We start from the raw sequence: 18525 nt of genomic DNA on the forward strand, positions 1-18525 counted from the left end.
CCGATGACCCCGGAGGACCCGATGACCCCGGAGGACCCGATGACCCCGGAGGACCCGATGACCCCGGAGGACCCGATGACCCTGGAGGTCCCTTCCAACTCTACCATTCTACTCTGCCATATTTTGACCGCTAATTTTTTGATTTTTCCATTTGATCTACTTTGAAAAAAATGAAGTATCTTGAAAAGAAAATGTTGCCATTTTCTGACCACCATAACTTTTTTTTAGCTTTTCCATCGATGCAGCTGTATGAAGAAGGCTTGTCATTTGTGAGATGGCCTATGGGTATTATTGGTACCATTTTGATTGTTTTTTATTATGTTTGTGCTTGGATATGGGGTAACAAAATAGCGCTGTGATTTTTTTCTAATGACGTTCAACTGTGTGGGATGATTATTACAGAATTTTAATAGATCAGACTTTTGCTTTAAGACTTTTCTAATATATATAAGGTACATCTTAGCTCGATGCAATGATGCTCCTGTGTATGCATTACATATGTAGATATACACTCACTCATCGTCACCATAGCATCTATAACGCACCTCATGCCTCGACTCACCTACATCCACACAAGTGGTGCAAATTGACGACAATTTCATGAAGTGGCAAAATCTTGATTTAACAAATTCCAAACTAAGGGCTTATTCACACATCCGTATATCAGCCGGGTTTTCACGCCTGGCCGATATACGGTGCCCCTTTTAACAGGGGGAGGAGGCAGGCCGGGAGCAATGCACTGAGCTCCCGCCCCCTCTCAGCCCCTTCCCATTGTTTACATTGGGAGGGGTGGGGCAGGGGTGGTGCTAAGTTCTGCCCCGTCCTCTCCCAGTGCAAATAGTGGCGAGGGGGGAGAGGGGGTGGAGAGGGGGCGGAGAGGGGGTGGGAGCTCAGTGCACTGCTCCCAACCCGGCCCACCTGCTCGCCCTGCAGAAAGAGACACTGCATATCGGCCGTCCATGAAAACCCAGCCGATATACGGACGTGTGAATAAGCCCTTAGGCTGGATTCACATAGACAAGCTCGATATCGGGTCGAGATTCTCAGCACTTCCCAATGTGCGTTTTTCACTCCTTGCTTCACTTCTGTGAAATTGCGATCCTCAGACGCATTGATTTAATTGGGAAACATCACATCGTACTTGCATGCAAATTGCGCAACATGCGAGTGCCATGCAACGTCCTTTAACCCCTTCAGCGCATGGCCTATTTTGGGCTTAAAGGACGCAACGATTTTTGGTGGATTTTCATCTCCATTTTTCAAAAGCCATAACTTTTATATTTTTCCGTTGCCGCGGCCGTATGAGGGCTTGCTTTTTGCGTGGCGAACTGTAGTTTTTATCAGTGCCATTTTGGGGAACATAGACTATATTGTAAAACTTTTATTATTTTTTTTATGATCGCACGGAGAGAAAACGCATCAATTCTTTTTACACCGTTAATCATGCAGCATAAATGACACAATACATTTCTTCTGCGGGTCGGGACGGTTACAACGAGACCAAAATTCTTATTTTTCTTTAGGTTTTTTTACTTTTCTGCTATAAAAACCTTTTTTGGAAATCATTTTTTTTCTAAATCGCTGTATTCAAACTCCTATAACCTTTTTATTTTTCCATAGACGGAGCTCCGTGAGGGCTTATTTTTCCGAGACGAGCTGTAGGTTTTATGCGTAACATTTTGGGGTACGTACGGATTTTTTGATCACTTTTATTGCATTTTTTGGGAGACAAAATAATTCAGGATAAAAAGCATGTTAAACTTATTGTATGCGTCATTACGGATATGGTGATACCAAATATGTGGGATTTTAATTTTTTTAAACTTTTTTTATGCGGATAAGAGAAAAAGCACAAAAGAGATTTTTTTTAATGAATTTTTTTTTACACTATTTGTGTCCCTGTGGGGACTTGCACAATAGTACCTATAATTCCTATGATAAAGCACTGCAGGACTCAGGGTGTAACTGAATGTCCTGTTGCACTAAGTACTTCCCTGCCAGGACGTACAGTTGCGCCCCGTGGCAGGAAGGGGCTAATGTCCCATTGAAAACAATGGTCAAAGCATGCCAAGGAAATGCCACAAGATAGCACAAGCTGTGATTTGTGTCCTCGCAGCATTGCTCTGGCGGAAAAAATTGCTCATGTGAATCAGTCTATTCACAACAATGGGATTCATTTTCCTGCGAGTTGTGTGCGTCTCACAATGCACACAACTCTCATAAGATTCTCGCCTGTGTGAATGTAGCCTTAAAGGGGTTTCTGAGTTATTTATTTTATATAGTTTGGGGCTTCTCATGACCAACTCTACATAAAAGAGACTCGCTCACTGCGGTGCCAGACTGCTGTTTTTTTGGTGGTCAGGTGCTGTGGAATCTGACAGGTGACGTCACCCAGCCAGCAGCCCCGAGGCAGGTTTATGGGATGTCACTGATGACATCACTGCTGGCCTCTCATTGGCTACAGCAGTTATGTGGGTAAACAACCCACTGGACCGCTTCTGCCGATGTAAACAGAGGTCCGGAATTGTGATTAGCGAGCGGCATTAGGGAAGCAATTCACAGTGAGAGGTGAGTATGTGTGATTTTTATTTTACATCACACATCTCTGCACTGGTGCATCTTGTCTCCACCGGAACTATGGGTGGAGACAAGGGTTTGTCCTGGTGGAGCAATATGAAAAATGCCCACAGCTGTCGATTGGCTGCCTCACATTTCTCCCCAGATGCATGGTAAGACCTGTACCCAGCGTTCTGCCATGTACACTAGGCTCCTTTCTCCACTGATAGTGGAGTTGTTCCTAGTGCCAATGACCATGTGCCCATGGTGGTGGTGTTTCATCTATGTCCGCTTCGGACTCCCAGGTAATTTTCCCCGCCAGTCATCTCACCTTCCTACTTCTACCACTGTCTCTGCTGCTAGGACTTATCGCCTACCGGCTCCGGCGCTGTTCATCCCCCGTAGTGACTCTCCCTGCCAACCTCCCATCAGCGCTGCAATACATCTGGCGCTGTCAGGCTCCTCTCCCGCCACCTATCACTGTCCCTGGTGCCCTGCCTTCTTCCCTCCTTGCTCCACTGCTGTCTGCTGCCCACTGTCAGGCTCCCCGGCGACCTCACATCAGCACTGCCATATCTACCTGTGTGCATCGCGCCGCTGCAGCTGGCCCCGCTCTTTGTGTCACTGTGTGAGCTGCTGTTTTCTGGTAGCGTCAACTTAGGCAAGACCGATCTGTGTCTTCACTTCCCCCAGGAGGTGTAAGCCGGCGTCCAAATAGTAAACCCCGGTCCTGTTGCCGCTGCTCCTGCTGCATCCTCATCATAGCCAGCGACCAGCACAGCAGATTTTGCAGCTGCAAGTGTGAAATAATCCTAACCCTAAAACTAATCCTAATCTTAACCATATCCACTAGCGATATTTTTTCTAGCGACGCGAGATCGAGTGCAGAAAATGCTGCAATATCGTTCATTGCTTTTAATGGGGTCGGTGGCAGCAGCGCCAGCCCCATTGAAAACATAGGCAGTACATCGCAGACTTCTGCCACAGCTGTGACAGCTATGGCAGAGGATTCCTTCATCCCCACGGGGAACTTGCCAAAATCACGCCACCTTCTCTCTAATCTGTACCTTACAGACTTCCTACTTTTCCAACTTCTGCCCCATCCTGCATGTGGAACTTTCTTGGACTAGAAGAACTTACTCATGAGATTCAAATCCCGCTATTTTCATGAATGGATGCTATGTAGAGCTAATAATAAGGTCATTGGAGTAGTCGTCTCATTATGGTAACACCCTTCAATATTTCCTCCTAGATGTATCTCCCAACTTTCAAAGAATGGCTGGAGGGACAACTCCCGGTATACGTTCTTGTGATAAGCCTTGCCCAGTGATATCTGGGCTCAGTGATTGGATAGCGGGAGAAGGTGGAGGCGCTGCAGGGTTGGTTGTGCAGCTGTACTGCGCTGATGGTGGCCCAGTGGAGATACCAGGACATGGAACACAATCCTGGGATAGTACCTAAAATCTGGGACTGTTACCTTGGATCTGGGACAGCTATGAGGCAGATATTAGGGCAGATGTCAAGAAAGGGAGTCCGGTTATGGATGACACAAGACTATTTATGACTACGGCTGCCCTGTAATACTAAATTTCCCATGCTGCTGAAGGGGAAATACATGGCTCGCCAAATAACTGATTTTGTGGATTTACTGAGAAACTGGTCAGCCATACATTTTGCCAGCATTGGCCACTGCAGAGGAACTGCTGAATTGCATGGTGGCTAATTATATTATACAGTGATGAGAGGCGTCCACCAGGCTGGGAGCTGCTGATACCGTGTGACTCTTCAGTCTGGCTCATGGTGGACGTCCCATAGTGAGATGACTACTTTAATACTGCAGATGTGATGTCATTAGTTCATTGAAATCAATAATTGGCTCATTGACCCGTTGGGGTACCTTGAAGAGAAGAGCTTGATAACATGACTTGTTGGGGTTCCTCAGGACTCAGAAAAATCAGGTTTAGAGAATTGGTAGAAAGCCCAAACTGCTAAATACTTGTACTTTGTGATGCAGCGATGAAATGTTTACCTTGTGTCTTTCCGTTTCCAGATTCGAACAATGAGATGATACATATAGAGTATAATATACTGACGTCTTCAGGTATTTACATAATACAAGGTTCCTGCACAGAAAGGGAAAACAAGCCAGGTCTGAGATCCTGGAGACGTCACATTCATGACATTCATTATTAAGACAAACAGACATAATCTTAGGGAAGTTAACGAGGGCCAACTTCATAAAAAGGTAATAAATGTTCATTAAGCTAATTAATACAGCCATTACATTTATACTACAGGAAGTTGTGCTAACAATGGCGTTATTATCAGGGCTCCTTCACACGAGCCCTGATGGTGGCAGAGTATTACACTGGCAGGCTTTGCTGCCGCTCACACATATGCGGAATACGTGCACAGAAAGATGGCAGCATGTTCTATATTATGACAAGTGCATGATGATTGGTGGCACGCAGCGATTTACGCTCTTGTGAAGCCGTCCTAATAGTGTAGAGGGCAAATCTGTATGAGAATACATGAGTTTGCCTGCTTTTAACCCCTTAAAGGGGTTGTCCCGTTGTGGGCTATAGATGGCCTGTCCTCAGCTCCCCTACAGACCACATATTGGTTTATTCCCCGTTGAGTTGGTTGGGCATTACTCTTGTGCCGGCTTCTTCTGTAGAGCCCAACATGCAGCACTAGTTATCTCCTGTGGTATTAAAGGGTTTCTCTGGGACTTAGGGCTTATTTACAAGGACGAGAAAAGCGTTTGCCTGACTCGCAGATCTTGTGTAACGTAATAGCCCATTGTTTCCATGTTCATGGGCCTATTTTTTTCTGATATCAAAGAAAACTCAGTAATTATTTGTTATGGACAAGTTAAGTCGCGTCACACCTGCTGGAAACTTGGTTCTACATGTACATATGTATCTATTATAACAACACGTGAAAAAGATATGTGACAATCACATGTACAGCAGAGCAAATTTCACACAAAACACTTTGCAGTCGCAGTGAAAATCGTGGGTTTAAGAGTGTGATATGGGTCTGTGGTCTTGTACCGATACCAAGCTTACCTGTGTAAATACATCCTTAACCCTTGATGACCTATGCTGAGGATATAGATCATCAATAGTTGACCATTGGTGATCCACCACTCAGGACCCCAGGGGATCAGCTGCTATCAGGCCCACTGTCTGGATGAGCCAGAGGCTGATAGCTCTGTCCGTATTGCAGTGGCGTGGGTGGGTAATGCAGGCACAGCTCCCGTTGAGCTGGAGGGAGATGAATACAGTCCATGGGTTGTTTATTCAATGGAAGACGTACTAGGTGATCTAGTTATTGCAATGCTGAAGGCAATGCCCCATGATCCGATTATAATATAGGCCACCTCTGTATATAAGCCTAGTCTTACCAATGCATTCATGCCATGTGGGGTCATAGATTTACAACAAGAACTCTCAACACTAGGGAAGAAGAGATCTTCTACATGTAAGACACCAACATTGGTAAGGAAGATTATCCGAAATCACTATTGACAAGATATTGGCCAATATTCCCAGTCTATCCTACAACCCCAATAACCACCAGCTCCCCCTGTCCGATAATGGCTGTGAAGCCATGTATGGTCTCCTCTTCACGCCTCTAGCTCCGACGCTTCTTTCTGCTGATGTCAGTGAATTTCTTCTTGCGGGCTCTTTCACACGGCTGTATGCGTTTTTACGCTTTCTCATCCACGCCGTATATTCCCATGAATGGACATTTTTCCGCGATTACGGCCAGCGTTTTCTTGCCCATTCACACGACCATGAGCGACGTTTTTAGTGTAAAAATATGTTGCACCTCAGAAATCCCTTACTCTGCAAACCTCCTCGGGACGCCGTCCAATGCCTACAGAGAGGCACCTGTAAGCTTTCCACAGTATTGGACGCTGCTAAAATGCCTCCCCCTCCCTTCCCTTGTCCAGCTCCCATTGGAGTCTATGGGAGCCGCCGCCGTATATTGGGCAAATGATAGTTCCAGACCTATCTTTCCACTCACCATATAATTGCTGGGCCCGTATTTCACTTGTGTTGTTCCATTTTTTTACGGTCTGACATTTTACATGCTTTATATTCGACCGTGTGAACAAATGCCGTAAAAACGCGCCGTATGTTGTATATCTGCACATGTGAATGAAGCCTTAGCATGATTTAAATAATTATTTAATTAAACTCTCAAAATGTTGGAAAATGTACAATAACCCCTGGTCTTGGACAAACAAAGATGGCCGCCGCACTTCTCTGACTAGGTGATGCACGCTATGTATGAGTATTCATCATTAATCTGACACTCCACCTGTAAGCAGCGCCGGCCAGTCAGAGCAGAACCTAGTGCCCTAGACTATTGATGCGTACTAATACACAGTGTGCTCCAGGCAGTCAGAGAAGTGGTGCCGCCATCTTTGCTCAGAATTGGAGGGTCCCTTTCAGGTTCTTTTGTTTTTCTTCTTTCTTTTAACCCCTTAGTGAGTGCCGATACTCCTTTTGACGGCCTTACTAAGTGGGCCCTATTCTGCACGGCCATCCATTGATGGCCTCACTGTTAAATAAAGCCCCGGGGTCTGTGCGGGCGACCGCTCCCTGCTATCGGGTCCCGGCGGTAGCCAACAGCCTGGAGCTGTCATAGGAGGTTGCGGTGAGCGATCCCCAGTCACGCGATCACCGTTATTCAATGGATAACGGCGACCGCATTAAAAGTGTAAAAAACAATGCAAAATACAGTTAAAGTTTCAGCTCTTCTCACAAATTGAATCTGTGAGGAAAGCTGAAAGTACTCACCCCTGTCCTCTGCGATAACCAGCGGTGGTCTGCTCCTTCTAGGACCTTGCGCTATCTTTGGCACATGCGTGCCAGACGTCAAGTGTCGGGCGCATGCGCAGAAGGTCGAGGGGCCCAGGAAATCTAATATCTCCCTGCTCGGCTAGTATGAGTAGCCGAGAACAGGGGTATTTCTCGGTCACATGATCGCCGTTATCCAATGGATAAAGGTGATCATGTAAAGTAAATAGAAGTGTAAAAAAAAAAAGTTTAAAAAGATCATATCTGTAAGGGGAGCTGAAATTACATACCTAAGGCTGTGGACCTTAACCCCCGGTTCTGTGCGCACGCCCATCATCAAAATGGTGGACACGTGCAAAAGCCGCGGTAATTTAATATCTCCCTGCTCCTGGCTACCGAACATAGCCAAGAGTCCGGATAGTATTTGGTCCCTGGTCACGGAAATCATGTAAAAGGAAAAAAAAAGTTAAAGTTTCACCTCCCGTCATGGATCGGATCCATGAGGAAAGGTGAAATTACTTGCCAAAGGACTCTGGCAATGGCTTCCAACTGGATTTTAATCCATGGACCTTTCCCCAGCTTCAGCACCTGCGCCCATCGGCAAAGTGGCGTATGCAAGCGCTGAAGCCGGAGAGACCCCGGGAAATTAAAAATCTCCTTGCTCCTGGATACTAAAGGGAGTTGAGAGCCTGGAGCAGTGACCAAGGGCCGCGGTGCGCGTTCCCCGGTCATGTGATCGCTGTTATCCAATGGATAATGTTTAATCTTGACGTGATCCTCTTCCCCGGACCTTCTGTGGACCTTTCACAAAATTCTGCACATGCGTCCACTAGCAAAATGCTGGACACATGCGCAGGAGCCGGGGAGTGCCCGGGAAATTTAATATCTCCTTGTTCCTGGATGCCAACTGTAGCGAAGAGCGTGGAGCAGTGACCGGTGGCCTGTTGAGCGGAGCGGTCCACGGTCACATGATAAAAATATAGCGATCTACCTTAGGCTGGTCTCACATGACCAGCTAGAAATTGCGGATTCCACATGCGTTTGATCTGCAGTAATACGCGGCTCAATCAGATGCATTGGATTACACAATGCCGCTCACCTTGGTGGGTCAGAATTACGTAAAAAAACAGAACGCAGCATTTTTTTTCTGCACAAGTGAGCAGCGGGGCCTGGAATTTATCCAGTGGTGCCCTGAAATCCAGCGGGTGTTCCTGCATTAGACGCTGAGCCGTGTGTCCTGTAAGCAGATGGGGGCTTCAATGGGTATATTTCTGAACAAGGGACAAACAGGGGGATCCATTTTTGGAGAAAGTCTTCATTCCTCTGTACGCTGTACAAAAAACCTGTTTTTAAATTGACAGAATTGCCAAAAAAAAAAGAAAATCGTAATTTTTTTCTTCTGCTTTGCTTAGATTCACTTAAAAACTGTTTGGTTAAAATCCGCAGTACACCCCCAGAGGAATTTATTAAGGGGTTTAGTTTTTAAAATGGAGTCATTTGTGGGGTTTCTTTATGGTTTTGGTCGCTCAAGGGCTCTACAGGTGAGCAATGGGGCCTAAGGGTGGCTTCAGGCGAGCGTGTATTGTGTGTGTGCATACGTATGCATCTACTAGCCCCAATGCATTCTCTATGGTGTGTGCACATGTCCATGCTTTACAGTCGTGTGCCTGCAAAGATAGGACATGCGTGCTCCATTGAAGACAATGCTCTGAGGGCACTCCTGCATTCTTTTACATATAAGCCCTTCCCTGAAAAACAACAATTTTAGTGTAAAAAAAAAAAATAAATAAAAAATAAAATTACCTGTCCGCCGCTGTGAGCGCCTCAGCCAATCACATTCAGCAAAGAGCTATTTTAAACCCCGCTTGCTGATAGATCAGCACCACAGTTCATGGGACAGCAGGAGAAGAAGCAGCTGAGCCCCGGCAGCAGCAGAAGGGAGGTGAGTATCTATTTTTTTTGGCTTTTAAAACCCTTTTTACTGGATTTTCAGGGAAGGGCTTATATTTAAAGCCCTTCCCTGAAATCAATTGCCGGCAGCAGAATCCTCTGCGGTAGAAAGTTGAAGAATTCCTCTGCTGCATCTGTCACAGATGTTGCAGATGTAGCAGCAGGGAATTCTTTTTACTAGTGGGGATGAAGGAAACATATCCCGCATGTGGCAGATGTATTCTGCATCCCCGCGGGGGTCACGGCAGCGGCGGAGAGGTAAGTATATTTTTTATTAATTTTTTTTTACACAAAAATTTTTGTTTTTCAGGGAAGGGCTTATATGTAAATCCCTTCCCTGAAAAACAGTGCAGGGGTACCGGCAGACCATTGTTTTCACATTCACGTGTGTTTTTGCACTGGGTTTGCACCTATGTACGCACAAAACCACGGTCGTGTGAAGTCACCCTTAAAGGGGTTGTCTCGCGAAAGCAAGTGGGGTTAAGTACTTCTGTATGGCCATATTAATGCACTTTGTAATATACATCGTGCATTAAATATGAGCCATACAGAAGTTATTCACTTACCTGCTCCGTTGCTGGCGTCCCCGTCTCCATGGCTCCATCTAATTTCGGTGTCTTCTTGCTTTTTTAGACGTGCTTGCGCAGATGGGTCTTCTCCCTTCGGCTTGGCAGCAGCTGAGTTTTGGCTCCGCCCCTTGTAGGCGTCATCGCGTAGCTCCGCCCCCGTCACATGTGCCGATTCCAGCCTCCAGAAGCCAGCGAAATTAGACGGAGCCATGGAGACGGGGATGCCAGCAACGGAGCAGGTAAGTAAATAACTTCTGTATGGCTCATATTTAATGCACGATGTATATTACAAAGTGCATTAATATGGCCATACAGAAGTACTTAACCCCACTTGCTGCCGCGGGACAACCCCTTTAATCACCTTCAAGCAAAATGTCTGTTCTGAAAGCCACCGACTGCTCCTTTCGGTTTGGGCCCCGTTCTGCATACAGACAGAAGATGAGGGCCACAATTGGTATGTTTCTGAACACGGGACAAACAGGGGGATCCATTTTGGGGTGTAAATCCTCGTTTTCATGTGCTCTATACTAATAAATCCTGCCTTTAAAATGACGTATTTGCAAAAATATGAAATTTTATTTTTTCTCCTCTAAGTTGCATTAACTCCTGAAAAGAAACGGTGGGGTAAAAATCCTCCTGACCCCCTCAGTAAGTACATTAAGGGGTGTGGTTTTTAAAATAGTGTCATTTGTGGGGGTCTCTATCATTCTGACACTTATGAGCCTTTACAATCTTGGCTTCATGTAGGAAAACAAAGTGTTCCACAAAATGTTAATAAGTAATATTAAATTTGTATGTCTCCTAAATGGTTACAAAAAAACTAAATTTTTTTCCAATGTGCTTCCAGAATAAAGTAAACAGATGGAAATATATATCGCATCAAAAAATTGCACAGTATGTTTGCACATATTTGAGATATTGAAGTTGAAAATGTGAAAAAATGGCAACTTTCCAAATTTAGGTGCTTTTAATAAATATACATAAATTCTATCGGTCTTTTTTTACCACCTAAGGGCTCAGTCACATGAGCGGCGATCCGCGCATACTCCTGTACGCGGTACAAACGAAAATCCACATGACCAGGTCCATTGCCAGCCATATGTCCTTCCCTGGCAGGGGCGGATTTTCATCGCCCCTGCTGTGCGGGTGTTTTTCTGCGCGGATCACCGCTCGTGTGACTGAGCCCTAATGAAGTACAATATGTTGCAGAAAAACAATGACAAAATCACTTGGATATGCAAAACCTTTACTGAGTTATTCTATGCTAAAGTGACACTTGTCAGATTTCCAAAATTTGTCCTGGTCATTAAGACGCAAACAGGCCTGGTCACTAAGGGGTTAAGTTATGTCCTCTTTGCTATTATTTACAGTTACTGCAGGTTTTGCTGCGCTGTCATTTACTTTCATGAGTAGATGGGATACATTTCCCACGATTCCATTAATGATGTCATTATAGAACCCAAGTGGCAGCTCCTAAATACATTAGTGATGACTGACCTGAACGAGTGTTACTTGTCTATTGGATAGTAATCTACAAGAAAGGCTCCAGGTGTATTTGGGTTTCTGCTGACTGGGGCGATAGGATGAATAACTGCAATGCAATCATTCCCTGTATACTCCTGACCTGGAGCATAAACTCTCATACATGAGGCCAACATTCAGGGTTGTGCAAAGAGAAGCAGCAGACATGGGGCGACACGATCCGCTCCTCACCGGGAGGAAGGGTCAGAGTGTCTTATGCCGTAGCAGTAGGTCCCATATTCTGCACATCGTGTAGCCGGTGTCCCCTTTAGTTTTATGGTCCGCATGCATAAGCAACCAAGTTCAGCAAATTTTCTGTGCTTCTCGGAAATTTTCCAGCGACGAGGCGGCTGTTTTTGGATAAACAATATAGATGAGCGAGCATTGCCTTTAGCGAGTATCTCCCCTGCAGGTTCGGGTGCCGGCAGCGGGCACGGAGCTGCGGGGGAGAGCAGGGCGGAACGGAGGGGAGATCTCTCTCTCCCTCTTTTCCCCCCCGCTCCCCCTTGCTGACAGCCGCTACTCACCGCTACCCCGCGCCGGCACCCGAACCTTCGGTCTCGAGCGGGGGAGATACTCGCTAAAGGCAATGCTCGCTCGAGTAGTTGCCTTTAGCGAGTATACTCGATCATCTCTAATAAACAATGGATTCACACTGCGAACTCAGGAACACAAAAGGATTTCTCCTGTGGAGTCGCCATTTTCCTATAAGCTGTGAACAGGAAACGGCGCTGCGATGTGACAGAAAAGGGAACCTACTGGTGCGGCATAAGACTCTCTGACCCTTCCTCCCGGTGATGAGCGGATTGTGTCGCCGTCTTTTGTAGTCGGTGTGTAATTAATTCCCCATGTCTGCTTCTCTGATTAACCCCGTAGATTGAGCCAGTTGTCGGTCTAATGTTGCCATAGTCTTATAGCTGACACATACGGCGAAGTACGAGACGCTAATGAACGGACAGCAGCACGCCGCATCTGATGGCCTCTGCTTTATTCAGTTAATAGGAGAGAGAAAACGTTTCCTCCATAATAAGTCCGTCCACATGTGATACAGTTTACATACAGAGATATAACATACATGTAAGATTAGGTGCGTGTAAATACATCCCACCACAGAGGTGCGCTCACCGTGCGTTTAGACCATTATGGGTCACAAAATCATTCAAGCTGAAGTGAACGGGGCTCATTCAGGCTAAACGTGGGCGAATGGCGAAAGATCGATCGCTTATCACTCGGCCATCTTATGCAGGCATAAAAATCACCATCGGCTTCATTCACTTATCATTCGGTTTAATCGGCCTCATTCAGTCCTTCTGTCACTTATACAGCCAATGTGAACGGCTGAATGATTTTTCATTGAACGAGCCAACGATGTATCTGTCTGTATAAACAGGCTGCATGAGCGCAGATGAGCTAGCGATGATGTCACCGGCCCGGTCTAACGATAAACCGGCCTATTTAAAAGGACCTTTAGTTTCCTTCTTTCTGTCCGTTCGGAAGAAAACATCCAGCTAAACGCGAACCTTCTTCCTGCCTCCAGGGAAGCTGATAAAGTGGATATGAAGGGGAGAATTGTGTCCCATCCGTGGTGGTGCCAGCTGACCTGGAAGACTCCCTTTAAGAATCCTGCATCTGCCCCTGCGGTATTAGCCTCTATTGATCCTGCGTTGTAGAGATGCCCAGAGCTGCATTCACAATTCTGCTGGTTCACTCGGAAACAAATCAAAAACCTTATTGAAAGATACATTGTTATCAGTCAGCTGAGCTCCTGTAATACATTGCATTAGGGCTCCTGCCCACGAGCGTAGCAATATCCCGCGGCAGATCGCCGCCGCAGGAGCCGCCGTCGGGGAGCAGGGGAGAGCTATCTGACAGATAGGCTCACCGCGGAGAATCACGGCTAATCACAACATGCTGCGATTTAAGTCCTGCGAGTGGAGAATCGCTATGATCCTCCGCTCCTGGACAGCAGGGCTGCGCTTTACATAGCTGTCTATGGAAAGCGTTCAGTGCATTTCCCGCGGCCGGATAATCGCCTATGGACAGGAGGCCTTATAGTCCAAAGCTGCACTTACAGGTTTATGCGCTTTAGAAGCCACAAGGAGCTTGGACTGGTGATTTGCATTCTGGGAAGTGTCTGCTTCGCATTAAGCACTTTCAACTAATATATCTAGAAAATAAAGTGACCCTTCGGGCCTGGAGAAACAAAGATGGCCGAACAGCTTCTCCGTCTACCTGACGCACACAATGCATAGTGCGCATTGTTAATCTAAGACACTACATGCTGATATGACCGGTCAGCACCGCTCATGTGGACAGCACTGGTTAATGAAAGCAGGCGTAGTGCCTTATACTAATGTACAGTGTGCGTCAGATGGTCAGAGAAGCTGGTGCGGCCATCTTTGTTTCTCCAGGCCCGGAGGGTCGCTTTAAATATCCTGCTTTGATTAACATAATATATATAAGAATATATAAACTCAGTGTTCATCCAGGTAGAGCTCCTATTTCTCCTTGGACAATCTATGACAATCGGCCAAGACACTTTTTTCTTCAATGCATCAAAATAGAAAAAAAATGAAGGAACTTTGCAAAGACTTTTCATTAAAATACTCCTCCGTTTTGTGTCTACAGCTCCTGTGTAGACCCATATATCTCCATGATAACATACTGCAAACAAACCCTGCTTAAGCTTTTCCTGCAGTCATTCTCCCTTCTATCTGTATCTAACGTAATTCTAACATACATTTGGTAGATTAGGAAGAAGTAGGAGACAGATAGCAAGAAGTATAACTACAGGATCAGACCACACAGGGTTTGTTTGTTGTCTGTTACCATGGAAACACATTTATGGTGCGTAAATTCTAATATAAAGAATTAGTTGCTTTTATAGTTGGCCCAGAATTGACTAGTATCTCGCCTTTCATTGGGCCCATGATGGTTTCATAGTTGTCCGGTTTTGACCAGATCGTGTCATCATTCATTGTCCTAGTGGGAAATATGGAAGACCTACATTGTCATGAACACTCTATGGACATGTGGACTTATATGATTATATTTGAGATTTATCTTCTTGGGCAGATGTAAAATAGAGGTCGTAGTTGACCAAGTAGCCATCATTGTACATGTACAGCTTACGGTCGTTGGGATTGTAAGACAGACTCTGCACGTTCTCCTTTGGTTTTTCCAGGGGAACTCTCGGCCACCCTTCCTTATTAGTCTTGGTATCATACATGTAAAATATCTCTTCTTTTTTTGTACTGAGGGCCCTAGTGACATACAAGACACCACATGCCATGAATGCGTTGCTGGCTGCAGGCTTGTATTGGGTAGTGTTCCAGGTCTGCTGTACTGCAAGAGTTACGGGATCTATTTTACTGATGACAATGTTGCCAGCATTTCCTTCAGTAGAATAAATTGCCCAAAGGCCTTCTTCATCACTGGCCATGTCAATGTCTTGGTAAATTGAAGACGAATAGCTGAAGCGGTTGTTGTAAACAGCATTAGGGAGATTAACACTTAGTTCCATTGTATTGAGCTGTGGATTGTATTTGCATAAGTTTCCATTGTTGTAGCAATTATAGTACATTGTTTTATTAAACATGATCATTCCACCTCCTTGTCCGTCGTAATAACCACCGATGTCTCGGTCAATGTTGTGTTGATAGATGAGAAGATCATTGTATTTAGGGTAGACACGTAAGTAATTCATAGTCCTTGCATCTGTATACAGAGGAGCCACCCACTGTATGTTCTGGTCAGCTCCAGCCAATGAATCTGATCCCCATCCTCCAGATTTGTAGCCGAATCCGTAATAGTTCAATTGTACTACAAATGGTTTGCTGATGTTCGTAATGAATCCATGTTGGCAGGTACCTGCACAATAAAACAATCAATGCATAAAGTTGGCCTCACATAACATGTAAGCAACACCTAAGAAACCAGTGTAGTGGGCCAATACATCATCCTGGTCCCCTCCGTAAATGTCATGTTTGTCCTATGTTGATGCACTGTGCAAAGCTGTCTTGGTATTTCCAGTATGTGTGTTGCACAGCTGCAGCGCTACAGGGGTTAAATGCTTATTAAAATCCAAGCCTGCATGTAAATGTATCAAGTCTGTCATGTCATGTGGTATGAGAGTAGGGTATAAATAGGAGTGATTGACAGTGGGAAAGCGGTTCCATCTTTTGGAATTGAGAAAGTCTAACACAGAGCCACATGAAGGCAGCTTCAGCCTCCCTGTGGTAAAGCTGGAGGAGGAGGAGAGATTTCTCGTGCTGCTTGTGTTCTGGATGTAAGTGGAGTGAGCCCCCAAAAGTGAAACAGCATTTGTGAGTAACTACTTCTTCTCAAGGCCAGTGCAGAGGTACTAACTAATATTCTAATTTTCCTACACGGCCGTCTGGAGTCAGGATCACTGTGTAGAGGTACACCCTTTAATTGTCACATCCACATGTCTTCAAGTCGGGATGGAGGTACTGCAAGATAAGAGTCTTTGTTCACACATGTGCCTCTTTGAGTTTATGAGAGCTGTGTGGAGGTACTACATTCTGAAGTCATTTGCCTGCACTGTAAAGTCCTTAATTTTACTGCCTTGTGTTGTCTGTTTGCAAGTTTTCAAGTAAAGTTTATGCCGGGCTCTAACCATTCCTAGAGACCCATGGTACTAAAATCTGACTGTGGCTACATTTATTCCCCGCCACGGGTCATTCCAGTGAGTAGAGGAATGGTGGTGTCACCCTTGACAACTACAACCCCTGTTATCCTGTGTGTTGGGCATCTCCCTATCCTAGGGGTGTCCCTGTGGCCTGCAGTGATACTCTGGCCTTGGCTGCGTGTTATTCCTCTGGGAAGGAGCCAGTAAGTGCCGCCGTGACAAGCCAACACTTAACCCTCCCAGCTCTTCACATATGTTGGATGTCCGTGGTCTCCCTATGGGTTGCTGCACAAGGAACTATAGAGTTCTCTGGAATAAGAACTCTTGCAGGAATCTCTTGAACATCTTGGACTCTGAAACAACATTAACATTGGCACCAACCGTTCAGCCAGCCATGAAATTATGTTACGCCAAATTAATCAATGGGTCGCAGTGTTCTGCTGAGACAAAGATGGAGACTGCGATGGCCCAGCAGCCGAGAGAGGCCATCAGGAGCCGAAGAGACAAACTTCTCAGCAGAGCACAGCTCATTCATTCTAGTGCTCCGCTCAGGCCACCACTGATGGGAACTTCTGATTTACTTCTATGATGTGTCAGAAGTTTTAAGAAACAGTAGGCTCTTGTATTTATTATATGTTGTCCTTGGAGAGCGTCAGTGATAAGGGCGAGACATATATTATTAAAGGAGTGTTCAGTATTAGGTACTTAGGGCTCAGTCACACGGGCTCAGTCAGCCGATGCGCCCGGGTGACTGAGCCGTTACTGCAGGAAGAAGACGGCCGTACCTCAAGACGGACGTCTCTCTGCAGCGCTGATGAAAGAACACATGCCCGGCAATGAAGCTGGTCACATGTTCTTTCCTCCGGCGCTGCAGAGAGACGTCTGTCTTGAGGTACGGCCGTCTGCTACCTGCAGTAACACGGGCGCCGATGCGCCCGTGTGACTAAGCCCTTAGAAGGGTCTTAGCTGCAGTACCACACACAGACTACAGATGAGGGACACTTTTCTAGGAAAGTGATGTTTTTCCTAATCCTGGGCAACCCCTTTAATTTGGACAGTGATATCAAGCAACCAATGCACTTCATACTGGAACACAATATAAAGTATGTAGTCCCAGGTCAACAAGGGCAACTATAAAATAAGACAGTGGGGCACATGGGGGTCCCTTCTCTGCAGCCCGGATTAGATGTGCTATTCGCCACTTCCACCATACTGCAGCTTGACAGCTTGGCTGCTCTTTAGGACTTCACCTAGAAACTGCATTTAGGGGGAGATGTTGCAACAGTACTAGAGCCCCATATTTACATCCATTTTCTGTTATCTTCTATCTCCTGGTCTTCAGTGCCTGCTCTTCCAGTTGAGGCAATGGCCAGGCACCATATTAACTCCTTATATACTATATCATGGCTACACCATGCTGCTGCACAAAGTAACTACCAGTGACATTAATTATGGTGGTCTAGTAGGCTCTGTTCACATCTGTGTCATGGTTTTCATTTATAATGGAGTCCACAATGGAGTGGCAGATCCATCATGCCACGGATACCAAAGGCACCCAATCACCCCAACTGATTTACAGTGGGATCCATTGAGTCCAGTTGAGGTGTTTAACCGCTGAATGGAAAAAGTAGCAGGAATAAGCTGATGAGCGGGGATCCAAGCAGCGGGTACCCGCCGATCATCTAAAATAATAAATATAAATCCTGTATAGAGATGAGCGAACGTACTCGTTCAGGGCGATTTCGCAATCGAGCATCGCTTTTTTCAAGTAACTGACTACTTGGCCGAAAAGATTCGGGGGGTGCTGGGGGTGAGTGGGCGGTTGCAGAGAGGAGTTGGACCGCCAACAGGTCATGTTTTCAGGATTTCCTCAGTGTTGCACAGGTGATGTAATTATTGTCGGGGCCTCATACATTGCCACAAGTGTTCTTACCATAGGATATCCTGAAAACATCACCTGTTGGGGCCACTGAGGACTGGAATTGGGGACCCCTGAGTTAAACGGTTAAACATGTTCATATACAAACTTGTCCAGAATGTCTTCGGCCCGTGCATCTTCCTCCCCCTCATGTTTCTCACAGAGCAGTTGTACATTCTGATTGGATAAGCGTCTCATTTACTGATAACTAGAGATGAGTGAACCTACTCGGCCACGTCCCTTTTTCGCCCGAGCGTCGCGGTTTTCGAGTACTTCCGTACTCGGGCGAAAAGATTCGGGGGGGGCCGTCTGTGAGTGGGGGGTTGCAGCGGGGAGTGGGGGGGAGAGGGAGAGAGAGGGCTCCCCCCTGTTCCCCGCTGCTACCCCCCCCGCTCCGCCATGCCTCCCCCCGCCCCCCGGCGCCCCCCGAATCTTTTCACCCGAGTACGGAAGTACTTGAAAATCGCAGTGCTCGATTGAGTAATTACTCGAAACGAGTAGGTTCGCTCATCTCTACTGATAACGCTATATGCTTTCTGCGAATTC

At 46.0% G+C, this 18525-nt stretch overlaps 1 protein-coding gene across 2 annotated transcripts in view; it reads right to left on the reverse strand.

The window, feature by feature from the left end:
• Nucleotides 1–12350: 12350 nt before the first annotated feature.
• LOC136581026 (olfactomedin-4-like) overlaps nt 12351–18525 on the reverse strand; it is a 30358-nt gene continuing 24183 nt past the window's right edge. Inside the window, exon 5 of one of the 2 annotated variants that reach the window (XM_066582012.1) lies at nt 12351–15280. In XM_066582012.1, the coding sequence (XP_066438109.1) occupies nt 14457–15280 (824 nt within the window). In that variant the 3' untranslated portion in view covers nt 12351–14456. The remainder of the gene's footprint in view (nt 15281–18525) is intronic. The other variant, XM_066582013.1, reaches the window with a different exon arrangement.

This window comes from Eleutherodactylus coqui, chromosome 10, assembly GCF_035609145.1.
Source record: "Eleutherodactylus coqui strain aEleCoq1 chromosome 10, aEleCoq1.hap1, whole genome shotgun sequence".
NCBI lineage: Eukaryota > Metazoa > Chordata > Amphibia > Anura > Eleutherodactylidae > Eleutherodactylus > Eleutherodactylus coqui.